Below are 13,997 nucleotides of genomic sequence, written 5' to 3' on the forward strand. Positions count from 1 at the left end.
TCACAAGATCTAAACATGATAGCACATGAGGAGAAGACAACCATCTAGCTACTGCTATGGACCCATAGTCCAAGGATGAACTACTCACACATCAGTCCGGAGGTGATCATGGTGATGTAGAGTCCTCCGGAGATGATTCCCCTCTCCGGCAGGGTGCCGGAGGCGATCTCCTGAATCCCCCGAGATGGGATTGGCGGCGGCGGCGTCTCTGGAACTTTTTCCGTATCGTGGCTCTCGGTAATAGGGTTTTCGCGACGGAGAGTTTAAGTAGGCGGAAGGGCAGAGTCGGAGGCAGCGCAGGGGCCCCACACCATAGGCCGGCGCGGGCCCCATGCTGGCCGCGCCGCCCTATGGTTAGGGCGCCTTGTGGCCCCACTTCGTATGCTCTTCGGTCTTCTGGAAGCTCCATGGAAAAATAAGACCCTGGGTGTTGATTTCGTCCGATTCCGAGAATATTTCCTTTGTAGGATTTCTGAAACAAAAAACAGCACAAAACAGGAATTGGCGCTTCGGCATCTCGTTAATAGGTTAGTGCCGGAAAATGCATATAAATGATGTAAAATGTATATAAAACATGTGAGTATTATCATAAAACTAGCGTGGAACATAAGAAATTATAGATACGTTTGAGACGTATCATGTCACTCGTTTTAGATTGTTCATCATTGTTTGCCTAACTCACACAATTATTTCTACAGGTATAATAGAAAGGGTACTAGCCACTCAGCGCCTTAGCGGAGTGGTGGCTTAAGCGTCTTGGCACGTACGTTGCTAAGTGGGATGGTGCGACAACACAAGTCTAGCGTCACAATTAGCAGTTTGATCCACAGGAGTTTGACGCATATTTGCAGAGGTACATGCCAGCCACGCGAGTGTGCATCATCCCATCGAGAGATCCAGCTGAGGCGCCTCCAGCGACTATGCACGATATGTTACCTGACTCAGTCCACAGCCGGCAGTCGACAACACACAGTACATAACTTTCTATTCCACCAATATACTTGTCGTTTACATATTGGGTTCTACGTTTTATGTACTACCATGATTTTTGCAGGGTCAGATGACTTCAGACTTACATGATGAAGTCGCTCAGTACACATGTTCCGTGTTCACTGGGCCTCTGCTTCCGACGTCATTCAGCGCCACCACCTCCACTATGCCCCTCCACACAGCAGAAGTGAAGACACGATCCACGACCACGTCTAACACCAACGGCGGCACCCAGACCACCGCCTCCTCACCGGGCATGAGGTTCGTCGTGGCAGCAACAACACACTCCTTCGTTCGACGACTTTCAGCAGCAACAACACAGTTCACGGCCACATCTCACACCGAAGGCGACGCCCAGACCACCACCCCCTGACCAGGCAGGAGGTTCATCGTGGCAGCAACACACTCATTCGTTCGACGACTTTCTGCAGCAGCATCACGGTTCGTTCGACGACTTTCAGTGGCAGCAGCAACAGGCTCCTTTCACGGGAGGAGGAGGATACACACATGGTATGTAATGTTCTAGATATTGAGATTCATATAAAATATACTCTACTTAGTTTGACATCACTTATATTTCATGCCATAGGATACACGCAGCACACGTCATCCAACCTTTCATGGGGAGCTAGTGATCAGGATGCTGAGCACATGGAGTATTATAGCACACAACAAAACTATGTCGGGATGCAAACTCCTCCACCAGAACCCACACAGGTGACACAATACAACCCCGAGTCCGGGTCCTGGATCCCTGCTCGCAACATCAGGCCTCCGTACAGGTTTGGTTGGACACACCGTTCTACGCCACCCGCACGATAGCCCAGACACCGTTACGACTGATGTATGACCTATGTATCAGACATTTATGTATGCATGACCTATGTATGAGACATTTATGTATGTATGACCTATGTATCACACATTTATGTATGCATAACCTATGTATCACACATTTATGTATGCATGACTTATTTATCAGACGTATCTTAATTAGGGTTGTTTCTTAATTTGAAGTAAATGTGCTGCCAATATCTTTGCCACTTATTTCCCGGTCACATGTTCCACCCAGTTTTCCCGCCACTTATCTCTTGCCAAAATTTCCCGCCACTTTTCTCCCGCCCAGTTTTCCCACCGAAATTTCCTGCCTCTTTTCTCCCGCTCACATCTTCCCGCCGAAACTCTGTCCTCCATCCTATAAATACCCCATGACATTTCCTTCTGTTTTAGTGTGCTCTCTCTACAAGATGAATCCCTCATATAAGAATTCCTCCCATCTTTTCAACGAATTTATGGCCAAACCTCTTCTAGACAGTGCCCGCTATGTGATGTGGGAGAGTAAGGTAGGGACATTCGAGGAGTTCATCAGTAGAGACACCTTGCTCCGTAAGGTGGGTAGGGAATTTGAGACTTGGTCTTACGGAATTCCACTCAAGAAGATGCCTGCTCGTAGCCCCCGGGAAATAAGGTGTGAGCTTATCAGGTTGAATGAGAAGTAGAAGAAACTAACATGGAATGATGATGAAGAAAAGGAAAAGCTTTTGAATTATCCAGCACGGTGGGCGGATGAGAGCGAGGATGATGATGATGTCTTTGATCCTAGCAGCAAGGCAAGGCGAACTACATCGTCGAAGGGCATAAGTGCCAACTCCTCGAAGGTCAAGAGTGATGCACCGCCGGTCATCGACTCTGACAACGACTTCGAGCCTAGCAGCAAGGGCAAGAGAGCCGCATTGTCAAAGGGCAAGGGAAAGGGTGTGTAGCCTTTTTTAGTGTTTAAGTTTTTAGTAGAGATGTATCTTCCACTAAGTTGTAGCATTTAAGTTTCAGTACCGATGTATCTTCCACTATGTTGTAGTGTTTAAGTTTCACTACTGATGTATCTTCACTAAGTTGTACCGTTCCATGCTAAATCAATAGTACTTTATTAAAACAGCTTAGGAAATTAAGATACAATAGAGCTGAAATTAAAATACGGCTTATCACTACAGCGGAATTTAAGATACAACGACAAACTTAAACTGAAATTAAGATACATAGCTAGTATGACACTTCTCTCTACTTTCCCCGCGTCCAGCATGGCCATTTTCCGGACTTGTCGCCGCATTCTTCTGTCGCTTGCGCCTCAGCAGCTCTTTCCCTTAATTTCTTCCTTTACGCTTCACGGGCCTCCCTACGTACCTCTTCCTCCGCATACCTACGTGCAACCTCATCATCCATCCTCTTTTGATTCACCTCCCGATTGAGAGCTTGATCCACCATTAATTTCTGGATTTGCCTCTCTCGCTCTGCTTTATCATTAGCAGCAGCCTTTTCCTGACGCTCCTCCTCAAAGAACCTTTCCCATGCATGCCGGTGTTTCTCCACAACCTCCAGGCGCGCCCAATCCAGCTGCTACTTGTCTATCCAGTGAAACCATTTGCACAAGGGCGGGGGAGACTGCAACACAAACACTAATATTAAACCAGATACAAAAAGACATACAAATATGCCTAAATAAAAATTGTGTCAAAACATACCGGTGGCCTGGTGGATGACGAAGCTGAACTTCGGCCTTCGGGGTGGATCATGATCATAGTTCGTACACATGATTTTTTAATGACGAACTGATCAGAGAAATCCTCCACCCGCTTAACCTTGGCAAGAAGGCCGCACAAACACCGCTCCGCTGTCACACCCGGGGGAAAACCTGCTGCCTTAGCCTTTGTCGGTCTAGACTCCTGGTCAGAGCACGACACACTCATGGTAGCTAAGGGCGAGCCAGCAGAAAAAAGAGAGAGGTAGAAGCCCTTGTGCAACGAAGAGTGTCGATCCCTGCTTTCATAGAAAAAATCCGAGAATGAGGCGGGAACATATGGCGGGAGAAAAGTGGCGGAAAAATATGGCGGGAGAGCAGTGGTGGGAGATACGGGCCGGAAACATTTTACCGAGTGTGCCGTAGGCGGGAGATATGTGCGGGAAAATATTTACCAAAGAGATGAGATGAGCCCTAAACTAACCCTAAACATAACCAAGCAGTCCGGTCGGTCAGTAGTTGACTAGTTGCTCTCTAGTAGGCCGGTCGGCCTGTAGTTGACTAGTTGCTCTCTAGTAGGCCGGTCGGCCTGTAGCTGACCAACAAGTTTTGCTCTTTGACAGTGCATAGGCGGTGTCCATAGAAGCACCAGCCGACACCCTATGTGTCTCCTACGGACCAATCGGCCCATAGTAGGCCGACAGAGTCACAAAATTAAAATAGATCCAAAACGCGTAATACTCCCGTAAAATAATAAAAGAATCGTATTATTGAATTAAAAAAAAATCGCAAGTGATGATGTGTGCTTATATGCTTGAGTCTCATTTGTGATGAACTTGTTTGTGTGGAATTGTCCTTTGTGTTTGAACTATGTCACTATGCTATTTAGGTTGAGATTTAGGTATTTTAGAGCCATTTGTTGTTGATTTTTTTTGGTCCATTTTGATATATTCTTGTTATGGTAGTTCATTGTGATTTTGGTTAGTCTCCACCGTAGACCGGTGTGGTAAGGGGCACTGGTGCCGTGGGAGAGCCTTTATCTCTCTAGCGGATACCCACCTGCCCAGTCATCCAGACGTGTTTACAAAATTCAAAGAGCCGTTGGGAATACGTACCCCCATCTTTTCTGAACTCCATGTATATACACAGGTATCCGGCCCCTAGTCGTCTACACTCTACACCTCACCCCGCTTTCAAAATTCAAAACAAATGCAGTGAATCGCTCGCGCGGCATATTCCATCCTGATCCTCTTTTTTCCCGTACACAGCGCAAGAACGGCAGCTGGAAAAGCCAAGGAGAAAATTTCGGCGTTTTGCTCAAAGAGGAGAGCTCTCCTGACGATCGTCGTCATCGCCACCAGCCCAGGAGGAGAGCTCGTTGGCAGGCAAGATACTGTATTTCGTAAACCGCAAGCCACGTAGTTTGACCGGTCGCGCGCGGAGAGAGCGTCCCACTGCAGGTGGGCCCAGACGGAGCCCCGGCGCTCGCCATTCCGCCGCGTTCCCGCGCGCCCGTTCCAGGCCACCTTTTTCCATCGCCAAAAGCATCCAAGGCGCAGACCTCAAAGCCTCCACCTTTCCCGGCCCCCTCTCCGCCTCCGTCCATCTCGCCCGCCGCCGCCACCACCCTACCAGAAACCCTAGCCCCCAGCGATCCCCTCGCTCCACCACTCTCCGACCCCTCACCTTGTCCGCGCGCGCCCATGTCGCCGGTGACGCCCTCCCGGGCCACCGACCCCAGCCGCTCCGCCCGGCTCCGGCCCAAACCAGCCGACGCCGACGCCGACCTCGGACGCGGGACGTCGCGCTCCGCCCGGCTCCAGCCCAAACCAGCCGACGCCGAGCTCGGACGCGGCAAGCGCCAGCGCAAAGCGGCAACGGCCACGGACGACGACGGACAGCCTGTGGGGGCGGGGGTGGCGGACGCCGACGCCGAGCAAGAACGCGGGGCGTCGCGTTCCCGCGGCAAGCGCCAGCGCAAAGCGGCCGGGAAGGCAGATGCTGGTACCCGTGGCCGCGGGAGCGCCGCCAAGGACGACGACCCGGAGGAGGCGGCACAGGCGCCTGTGGGGGAGGCGCCGAGGACGATGGACGCGGACGGCGCGATCAGCGACGACATCTGCGCGGACGAGCCGGACGCGGAGGAGCTGCGGATGGGCGACGACGACGAGGAGGCGTCGGACGGCGTCGCGGCGGGTGGAGGAGACGGGTCCGGCGCCGGAAAGAAGAGGGTGGCGCGGCCGAGCGCGAAGAGGACGTCGAAGGCCGCCACCCCGGACCACTTCGTGGGCGAGCCCATACCGGACGGCGAGGCGCGGCAGCGCTGGCCGGAGCGGTACGCCGCCAAGGTGCCCAAGGTAACAATACCGTGCCTTACTGCTGTTTCCCAGCCTCTGATAGATGTCTGATCAACACGCGCGTGCTTAGCTGGTAGATCGAGATGGTCGTTCATGTTCGGACACTGTGGCTGACAAAAATCTTGCACCTTTTTGATCGCTCGCAGGGTTCCGATTCAAAGGCTAAGAGGTATGGACAGCATGGCTTGTGCAATGTTCGCCTTAATTGTACTGCCTGCAAAGGGATCGAGCTCTCCTTTGCGTTTCCGCGCGGTGCTCAAGGGATTTCTGCTTCTGCAGGTCCGATGCCGAGGAGGAAATTCGAGCCCTGCGCCACTACACAACAGTTTGTGTGGACGACGCCAACTTTCATCTTGGTGATGACGTCTACGTCAAGGTCAGCCACGACTGCCTGCTTGTAGCTGTACCGCTTATTGACTGATCGATTGCCATTGTTCTCCTTGGCTGATTGTAGTGTAGGAAGAAGCGATTCATACAGTTTGGGTTCCAATTTTTCATTATGCTTATTATTGTTCAAGCTGTCCTCCTTTTTTGTTTCTGCCGTGCTGTTAACTTCCATGCATTCAGTTTGTGACAATAGAATGTGCTCAGGTGCATGCGTGCTAGCCAGGTTCCTTGTATCAATTCAATACTGTGCTGTGCAATACTAAGTTAAGTGCATAAGCTGTGAACTAAATTGTCCTCCATCATGGATATGTATGTAAGTCAAGTTCTGAATTTTATGATTTCGTACACTAGGACTACAGGTTTGTCTGATGGAGTCCTTCTGCATTATACCAAGAGAATCTTTTCATGCATCACTAACTTACTCTGTGCCCATGTATTCTTAGTTTAGAGGGTCATTTAGATTTTTAATTAAGTAGTTTCTTCTTGATTTTATCAACATACAACACACCCTTTTCCTCATGTTATATATCTTCGATTCAAATAATGTTAGTTTGCACTGTTCCATGATATGTGTGAATCTGATCTGTGATATTTAGCGCTTCAGGAAATGTCTTGTATATATACTTTGCAGACTGCTTACTGATTGTTTCCTTTTGCATGGACCATATGAAGGGTGTGGTTCCTAAATATTCTAGTTTTCTCTCCTGCATTTATCAACATAGAACGCCCTTTTTCTCGTGTTATACATCTTCGATTCAAATGTTAGTTTGCCCTGTTCCATATTATGTGTGAATCTGATCTGTGATGTTTAGCACTTCAGGAAATGTCTTGGATATATACTTTGCAGACTGCTTATTGACTGTTTCCTTTTGCATGGACCATGAAGGGTGTGGTTCCAGAATATTCTAGTTTTCTCTCTTGCATTTTTATCTTGTTGACTACCTCTACTTTAACCAACTACGGTAATCATGTTATTGTTATTCTGACTGACTGCAGGCTGCTCCTGGTGTGGATGATTACATTGGCCGGATCACAGAGTTGTTTGAAGGAAGCGATCATGGATCACACTTCACTTGTCGCTGGTTCTTCCGTGTGGAAGATACGGTATGTGTGTCAAGCATGCATGTGTTCTTATTCTTTTTTCTGAATGCAATTCCTCATGTGCCTAACACAAATTTACAGGTCATCTCACCCAGTTTGCTGGAGGTTAATGATCATAAGCATGATCCTAAGCGTGTTTTCTTTTCAGAGGAAAAGAATGACAACCTGATTGAGTCAATTATCTCTAAAGTAAATATCATTTATGTTGGCCCAAATGTAAGTGCTCCATTCATGCTTTCAAGTTCATGAATGTGTAATACATACTACTTGTTATGTTTCTACTGATGTTTGCATGTTTGCTTTATTAAACAACTACAGATGACACCCACGGCTAAAGCTCAGCTGATCTCAAAGTGTGATTTGTATTATGACATGTCATATTCGGTAGCATATTCCACGTTTGCGAATATGCCACCAGGTAATCATCTGTAGATATTATTTTCCCTTCGTTGCAACCATCATAAGTGCTCTGTCAAGCTTGTCTTTTTTGTTTCCTGTATGCAACTTATATTAACATAAAAAATGCAGTAGACTTGGATGGTCTGATCATAATTTGAAATGGCACAATACAATGATAATTTTGATGATACTTCCGGGAAGTACATTTGGCAAACTAAAAACTCATTGATATAGTGTACCATGATATATCTCCTCATGTATTTTTGACCAGTTAAACTCTTGTAGAAAATGGTGGTGCGATGGGCAGTGAAGCAGATGCTGACTCTTCTAAGAAAAAACCAATTGCTGACATTGTGGCACCACCTGATGAACAAATGGAAACAGCAACACTGCTGGATCTTTACTCTGGGTGTGGTGCCATGTCTACTGGGCTATGCATGGGTGCTGCATGGTCTGGCTTAAAACTGAATACAGTAAGTTTTCTGCTTAGAATGTCTTAGGACTTTCACTGCTGCTGAAGGCACCGTAACTGACAATCTTAATATTATTATCTTTGCAGAAATGGGCTGTAGACATGAATACAGATGCTTGCAACAGTCTAAAGCATAACCACACAAGCACACAGGTAGCTAGTAACTACAATTGGCACTGAATTGCATTCCCTGTTTTGTTAACCAGGCATAATGACTTGTATGATTTTACCTCTAATTTGTAGGTGCGGAATGAGAAGGCTGAGGATTTCCTTTCCCTCCTTCAGAACTGGGATGCCCTCTGTAAGAAATATGATGTCCATAATAGCAACTCTCTACCACAAACTTCGAATAATGATGAAGATGATGAAAATGAAAATCTCCCGGAGGGTACATTTGAAGTAGAGAAACTGGTTGATATTTGCTATGGTGATCCAAATGGCACTGGAAAGGCTGGGTTGTGGTTTAAGGTACTGCATACAGCCTTGGTTTTTCAAAGTACCTATTTTGTGTAATTCTTTTGGATTTCAAGGCTATTTTTAGTCTTCTCTTGTATGTTTAATTTTACACTTGATAATTTAGAACATTCGTGTATTTATGTAGGTACGGTGGAAAACATATGATGCTAGTTATGATAGTTGGGAGCCAAGTGATGGCCTTAGGTTGGTATCTGTTTCATTACGTTCCTCCTTATTTTGTTTTGTCAATGGTGCCTTAACCTAGTTAACATTTCAGTGATTCCCCTGAACGCATTAAAGAATTTGTTGAGAATGGATACAGGGAATCCATTTTACCCTTGCCTGTACGTATATCCCTCCTTGTTCCTTTTGGATTCTTGTACTTGTGCTACGTATTAATGTATTTCTAATTCCAAAGGGATGCGTAGATGTTATCTGTGGGGGTCCTCCTTGCCAAGGCATCAGTGGATTGAACAGATTCAGAAATTATGAACATCCACTGACGGATGAAAGAAACAAACAACTGGTTGTGTTTATGGATATTGTGAACTACCTCAGACCCAAATATGTTCTTATGGAGAATGTCGTAGATATTCTAAAATTTGCAGATGGGCTTCTGGGGCGTTATGCATTGAGTCGCCTTGTCGCCATGAGCTACCAAGCTAGACTTGGACTCATGGTTGCAGGATCTTATGGGCTACCACAGTTCAGGATGCGAGCGTTTCTCTGGGGAGCGCTTCCTTCAGTGGTACCTCTCTTTTTCCTATGCTCCTTGCTCTGTTGTACCTTGTAACACTACTTCTAAGAAAGGTTCATCTGGCAATGTAGGTACTTCCAAAGTTTCCGCTTCCCACCCATGATGTTATTAATCGAGGAGTAGTGCCAAATGCATTCTCGGTATGAGAACATATTACTAACACCATGTTTATGTTAATATTACATCTTACTGAAATTATGCTCTGTTTTCAGCAATGTCTAGTTGCATATAATGAAAATGAAGATAAACACTTGAAGGAAGCTCTTGTCATTAGAGATGCTATATCCGATTTACCAAAGGTTTTCACTGGCCTTTTTCTTCCCCTACTCAATTATTTGTGGAGTGCTGCCTGAACATCAGTGGTTTTCTCTGTCCTCATAAGTTGTATTCTTTTCTACAGGTTGGAAACCATCAACCTAATGATGTGATGGACCATTGTATTGGACCCAAAACAAAATTCCAACAATATATCCGGCTCAACCGTAAAGGTAAACCTCCTAGTCTGACCGCTTGAGTGTTAATATCTGCATGTTTTTCTTATATTTTTGGTCATGTTGGTGGTTCAATGATGTCACCATGCCATAATTTCCACCATTTCTTACTATCTGTTTGTGACTTCTTGGTTATACTGCTACTCTTGAGTTATTTGGTGCCATTCTGAGTTATCTTGTTCTGTTATTCATGTTAAGACATGAAGGATTACTCACTTGGAGATGCTACTCCCAAGGAAGGTCAGCTATTTGATCATCAACCCCTACAATTAAACAACGACGATTATGAAAGAGTGCAGCAGATTCCCGTAAAAAAGGTAAGCTGAGGCTGAACATGTGTCATGCCCTTTCTCTTTTTACCCAGTCCTACAATTTTTGAGCAATTATTGTATTTCAGGGAGCCAACTTCCGTGATTTGAAAGGTGTCCGGGTTGGGGAAAACAATACCGTTGAGTTCGATCCAGATATTCCTCGCGTACTTCTGTCTTCTGGGAAGCCTTTGGTACTACTTATATCTGGTGTGCTTTTATCACTGTAATCTACATATTTCCCATGTTTTAATCATCCTTGCTTCTCTTGTAGGTACCTAGCTATGCCATGACCTTTATCAAGGGCAAATCACTGAAGTAAGTACACCGAATATTGGTTTGTATTATTCGTAAAACTTGATTGATAATCCTTGTTGTGTTGCTTTGCAGACCATTTGGACGCCTGTGGTGGGATGAAACTGTTGCAACTGTTGTCACCAGAGCTGAGCCTCATAACCAAGTGAGCTCTTAATACAATTTCTGGTACTTTTATGATTTTGTAACTTGCCAGTATCTTTTATTTTCATCTAGCGTGGATGGACTTTTGCAGATTGTTTTGCATCCCAACCAGAACCGAGTTCTGACCATCCGCGAAAACGCGAGGCTACAAGGCTTCCCAGACTATTACAGGTTGCTTGGCCCTATAAAACAGAAGTAAGTTCATCTACCATAACTGTTTGATTTTTGTAAGGACGGTAACTATGAACCTCTAGGCGTTTTTTATTAGTTGACTTATTTGTGATGTGCATTCTTTATATAGATATATCCAAGTAGGCAATGCCGTAGCTGTCCCTGTTGCTCGAGCTCTGGGGTATTCCCTTGGACAGGCGTACCAGGGCGAATTTGACGGCGACTATCCCCTGTTCAAATTGCCACGGAATTTTATTCCTATGGATCAAGCAACACTCACAAGATTGTCGGAAGGAACTTCTAGAGGCGAAGTAGAGGAGGCAGAATAAGTTTGTGACTGAGTGTGTTGATTTTGGTCATATACTTGCATTGGTAGCTGTCAAAACATTGTCATTTATTCTGTCCACTGATTTTTCCAACTCATCAAAAATTTGTGAACGTCTGTAACTTATAACTAAAAGCCTATGTATTTCCCCATTGCATACCTGTCTATTCCTTCAAATTCAGAACCTTTTTTGAGGAAGTTTTGCTGCTGGAAGATATGTGAGTTTTCCCTTAAGTCTATTATTCAGGATACTCTGAATTTGCTTGGGTTATGCACCAAGTCAGTTCACCATTGGTGCTGCAACATCTCTACACATCTTGTAATTCTGAAGTAGTGATGTGCTATTTGATCGAGTGACACAGAATAGATATGTGAATCCTCATTGCACTGACCTGTTTTGTTTATTCTTGTTGTTCTGAGACAAAGTTGTCTGACAAATGATGGAGGATGTGAGGTATTTAGACACGGCAGGGTGAAACATAGGTCAAGTTGGTCAGCAACCACTTCTGTTGGGATTATTTCGTGTGTTATTTCCATGTTCCTCTTTCCTGGCAAGCATTCTCCTCTTTTAGTCAGTCATCAGGTTGACATTTTTGTCAATAGTTGGTGGTTCGTTAATGTAGCTCTCCATTGGCATGCTAATAGAGCTGCCCTGCACATCTATCTTGGGAGACCCGTCAAATTCTACCTCATCTTGTTCTTTACTTTTAAAACTGTGGCTACCAAGTAGGTATACTTCATTTCTCAAGGTATTTGGTTTGCTTGACAGAACCGACGGACTAAGTAAATCTGAAGGTATCCAATTTACTTGTCTTTGTTTCCATTCAGATTTTAACGCATCTGTTCACTCACCCAGACGATCAACGTGTATGTATATTGTCCAGCACCTTAGTTAGCAGATCTAAATTCTTTTTTTTTTTGAAAGCTAGCAGATCTAAATTCTTTGTAGGTATGGACAGTTTCATAGACAATAGTTCCCCATCAGCTCCAGACGGCTTCCTTTCACGTCTTCTCGTGATTCCTACTTCCTCTTTTTATGGCCAACTTTGTGGGGGCATCATCTATAATGAGATTGAGAGTGTCCAAGAATTAAAATTTATGGTTTCATGGATATTTGTTTATGTGCCTCCGGCCTCTTTTAATTGACTCGGATTTAGTACAACTTTGTACTAAATTTGAGTTATTTAAAAAGGACGAGGGAGTACAAAATAGGACGGTTCCATAACCACCAGAAAAATTATGCTAAAGTAAAAATTTGCAAAGTAACAACTTTACTTGGCCATAATCTGTGGGAGAATGATTGCTATGATATTGCGGCAGTTTTTTAGCATGTTCTGACCATGTTCTTCTCTTAATTGATTCGGGTAATCATGGAATTGCAAATGGAGAACATAGAAGGAAAAAAAATCAGCTAGAACAAGATGAAGGAACCATAGTGGGTGATGAGAACTTACAAGTCTATATATCTGAATATTACAAGAAGTTGTTTGGAGGCCAGTTACTTCTAGCCTCGCACTGAGTGAGGAGATCCGTCAAGATATTACCCAATTAACCCTAGAGGAGAATAATATCCTGGTTGCCGAATTTACTGAGAAGGAGGTCAAGGATGCTATTTTTCAAATGGAGTTAAATAAAGCTCCGAGATCTGATTGTTTTCCAGCTGAGTTTTATCAAACCTTTTGAGATGTTATTAAGGGTGATTTAATGCCAATGTTCTATCAACTGCATTCAAGGGAATTACAGTTGTTCAAATTGAATTATGGTGTTATTACCCTATTACCCAAGAAGGAGAATGCAGTTCAAATTCAACAATATAGACCAATCTGTCTTCTCAATGTTAGTTTTAAAATATTCACGAAGGTCGCTACGATTAGGGGTAATACCGTTGCTGAAATAGTGATTAGCCCTACGCAGTCAGCATTCATGTCAGGACGGTATATACTTGAAGGGGTAGTTGTCTTACATGAAATTATCCATGAACTTCATCGAAAGAAAATGGACGGAGTGATATTTAAAATTGATTTTTGAGAAAGCATATGACAAGGTAAAATGACTTTTTCTTTAACAAGCCATGCGCATGGAAGGTTTTGACCCCAGATGTAAACTCATAGAAAAATTCGTTAGAGGAGGAAGTGTAGGGATCAAGGTCAATGATGACATTGGTCACTACTTTCAAACCAGGAAAGGTCTTCGATAGGGTGATCCATTGTCACCCATGTTGTTCAACATTGTTGCAGATATGCTGACCATCTTAATTGCAAGAGCAAAGGAGGATGGACAGATCGGAAGTCTAATACCTTATCTCGTTGAGGGAGGAATTTCTATACTGCAATATGCCGATGATACAATACTTTTCATGGAGCATGATGTTGAAAAGGCTGTAAATATGAAACTAATATTATGCTTCTTTGAAGAATTGTCAGGGTTAAAAAATAATTTCCACAAAAGCGATATTTTCTACTTTGGTAGGGCTAAGGAGGAAGAAGAACAATATAAAGAATTGTTTGGTTGTGAATCCGGTTCTTTTCCCTTCAGGTATTTGGGTATACAAATCCATTACAGAAATCTTAAAAACTCTAAATGGAATCCAGTTGAAAGTCGATTCGAAAGAAAACTTGGATGTTGGGTTGGAAAGATGTTATCATATGGGGATCATCTTGTATTGATTAACTCTGTTCTCACTAGTTTACCATTGTTTATGTTATCATTCTTTGACATATGTAAAGGGGTAAGGAAGAGATTAGATTTTTTCAGATCATGTTTCTTTTGGCAATGTGAGGAAAATAAAAGAAAATGACGATTAACTAGG

General features: G+C 44.3%; 2 protein-coding genes across 2 annotated transcripts; both read left to right on the forward strand.

The window, feature by feature from the left end:
- Window positions 1–5,065: 5,065 nt before the first annotated feature.
- LOC127311321 (DNA (cytosine-5)-methyltransferase CMT1) lies at window positions 5,066–7,599 on the forward strand. Its single transcript, XM_051341730.2, has 5 exons — window positions 5,066–5,862; window positions 6,009–6,031; window positions 6,142–6,238; window positions 7,246–7,353; window positions 7,432–7,599. The coding sequence occupies exons 1-5, from the start codon at window positions 5,209–5,211 to the stop codon at window positions 7,597–7,599; spliced, it is 1,050 nt and encodes a 349-aa protein (XP_051197690.2). The 5' UTR covers window positions 5,066–5,208.
- Window positions 7,437–11,493, forward strand: LOC139829887 (DNA (cytosine-5)-methyltransferase CMT1-like). Its single transcript, XM_071824738.1, has 17 exons — window positions 7,437–7,566; window positions 7,669–7,768; window positions 8,035–8,222; window positions 8,309–8,374; window positions 8,465–8,689; window positions 8,823–8,881; window positions 8,955–9,021; window positions 9,096–9,425; window positions 9,506–9,574; window positions 9,647–9,733; window positions 9,835–9,922; window positions 10,124–10,242; window positions 10,323–10,427; window positions 10,508–10,551; window positions 10,624–10,693; window positions 10,784–10,887; window positions 10,994–11,493. Exons 2-17 carry the CDS (start codon window positions 7,669–7,671, stop codon window positions 11,190–11,192), a joined length of 1,920 nt encoding a protein of 639 aa, XP_071680839.1. The 5' UTR covers window positions 7,437–7,566; the 3' UTR covers window positions 11,193–11,493.
- Window positions 11,494–13,997: the final 2,504 nt, after the last annotated feature.

The sequence above is a fragment of the Lolium perenne genome, chromosome 7 (genome assembly GCF_019359855.2).
Source record: "Lolium perenne isolate Kyuss_39 chromosome 7, Kyuss_2.0, whole genome shotgun sequence".
NCBI classification, from domain to species: domain Eukaryota; kingdom Viridiplantae; phylum Streptophyta; class Magnoliopsida; order Poales; family Poaceae; genus Lolium; species Lolium perenne.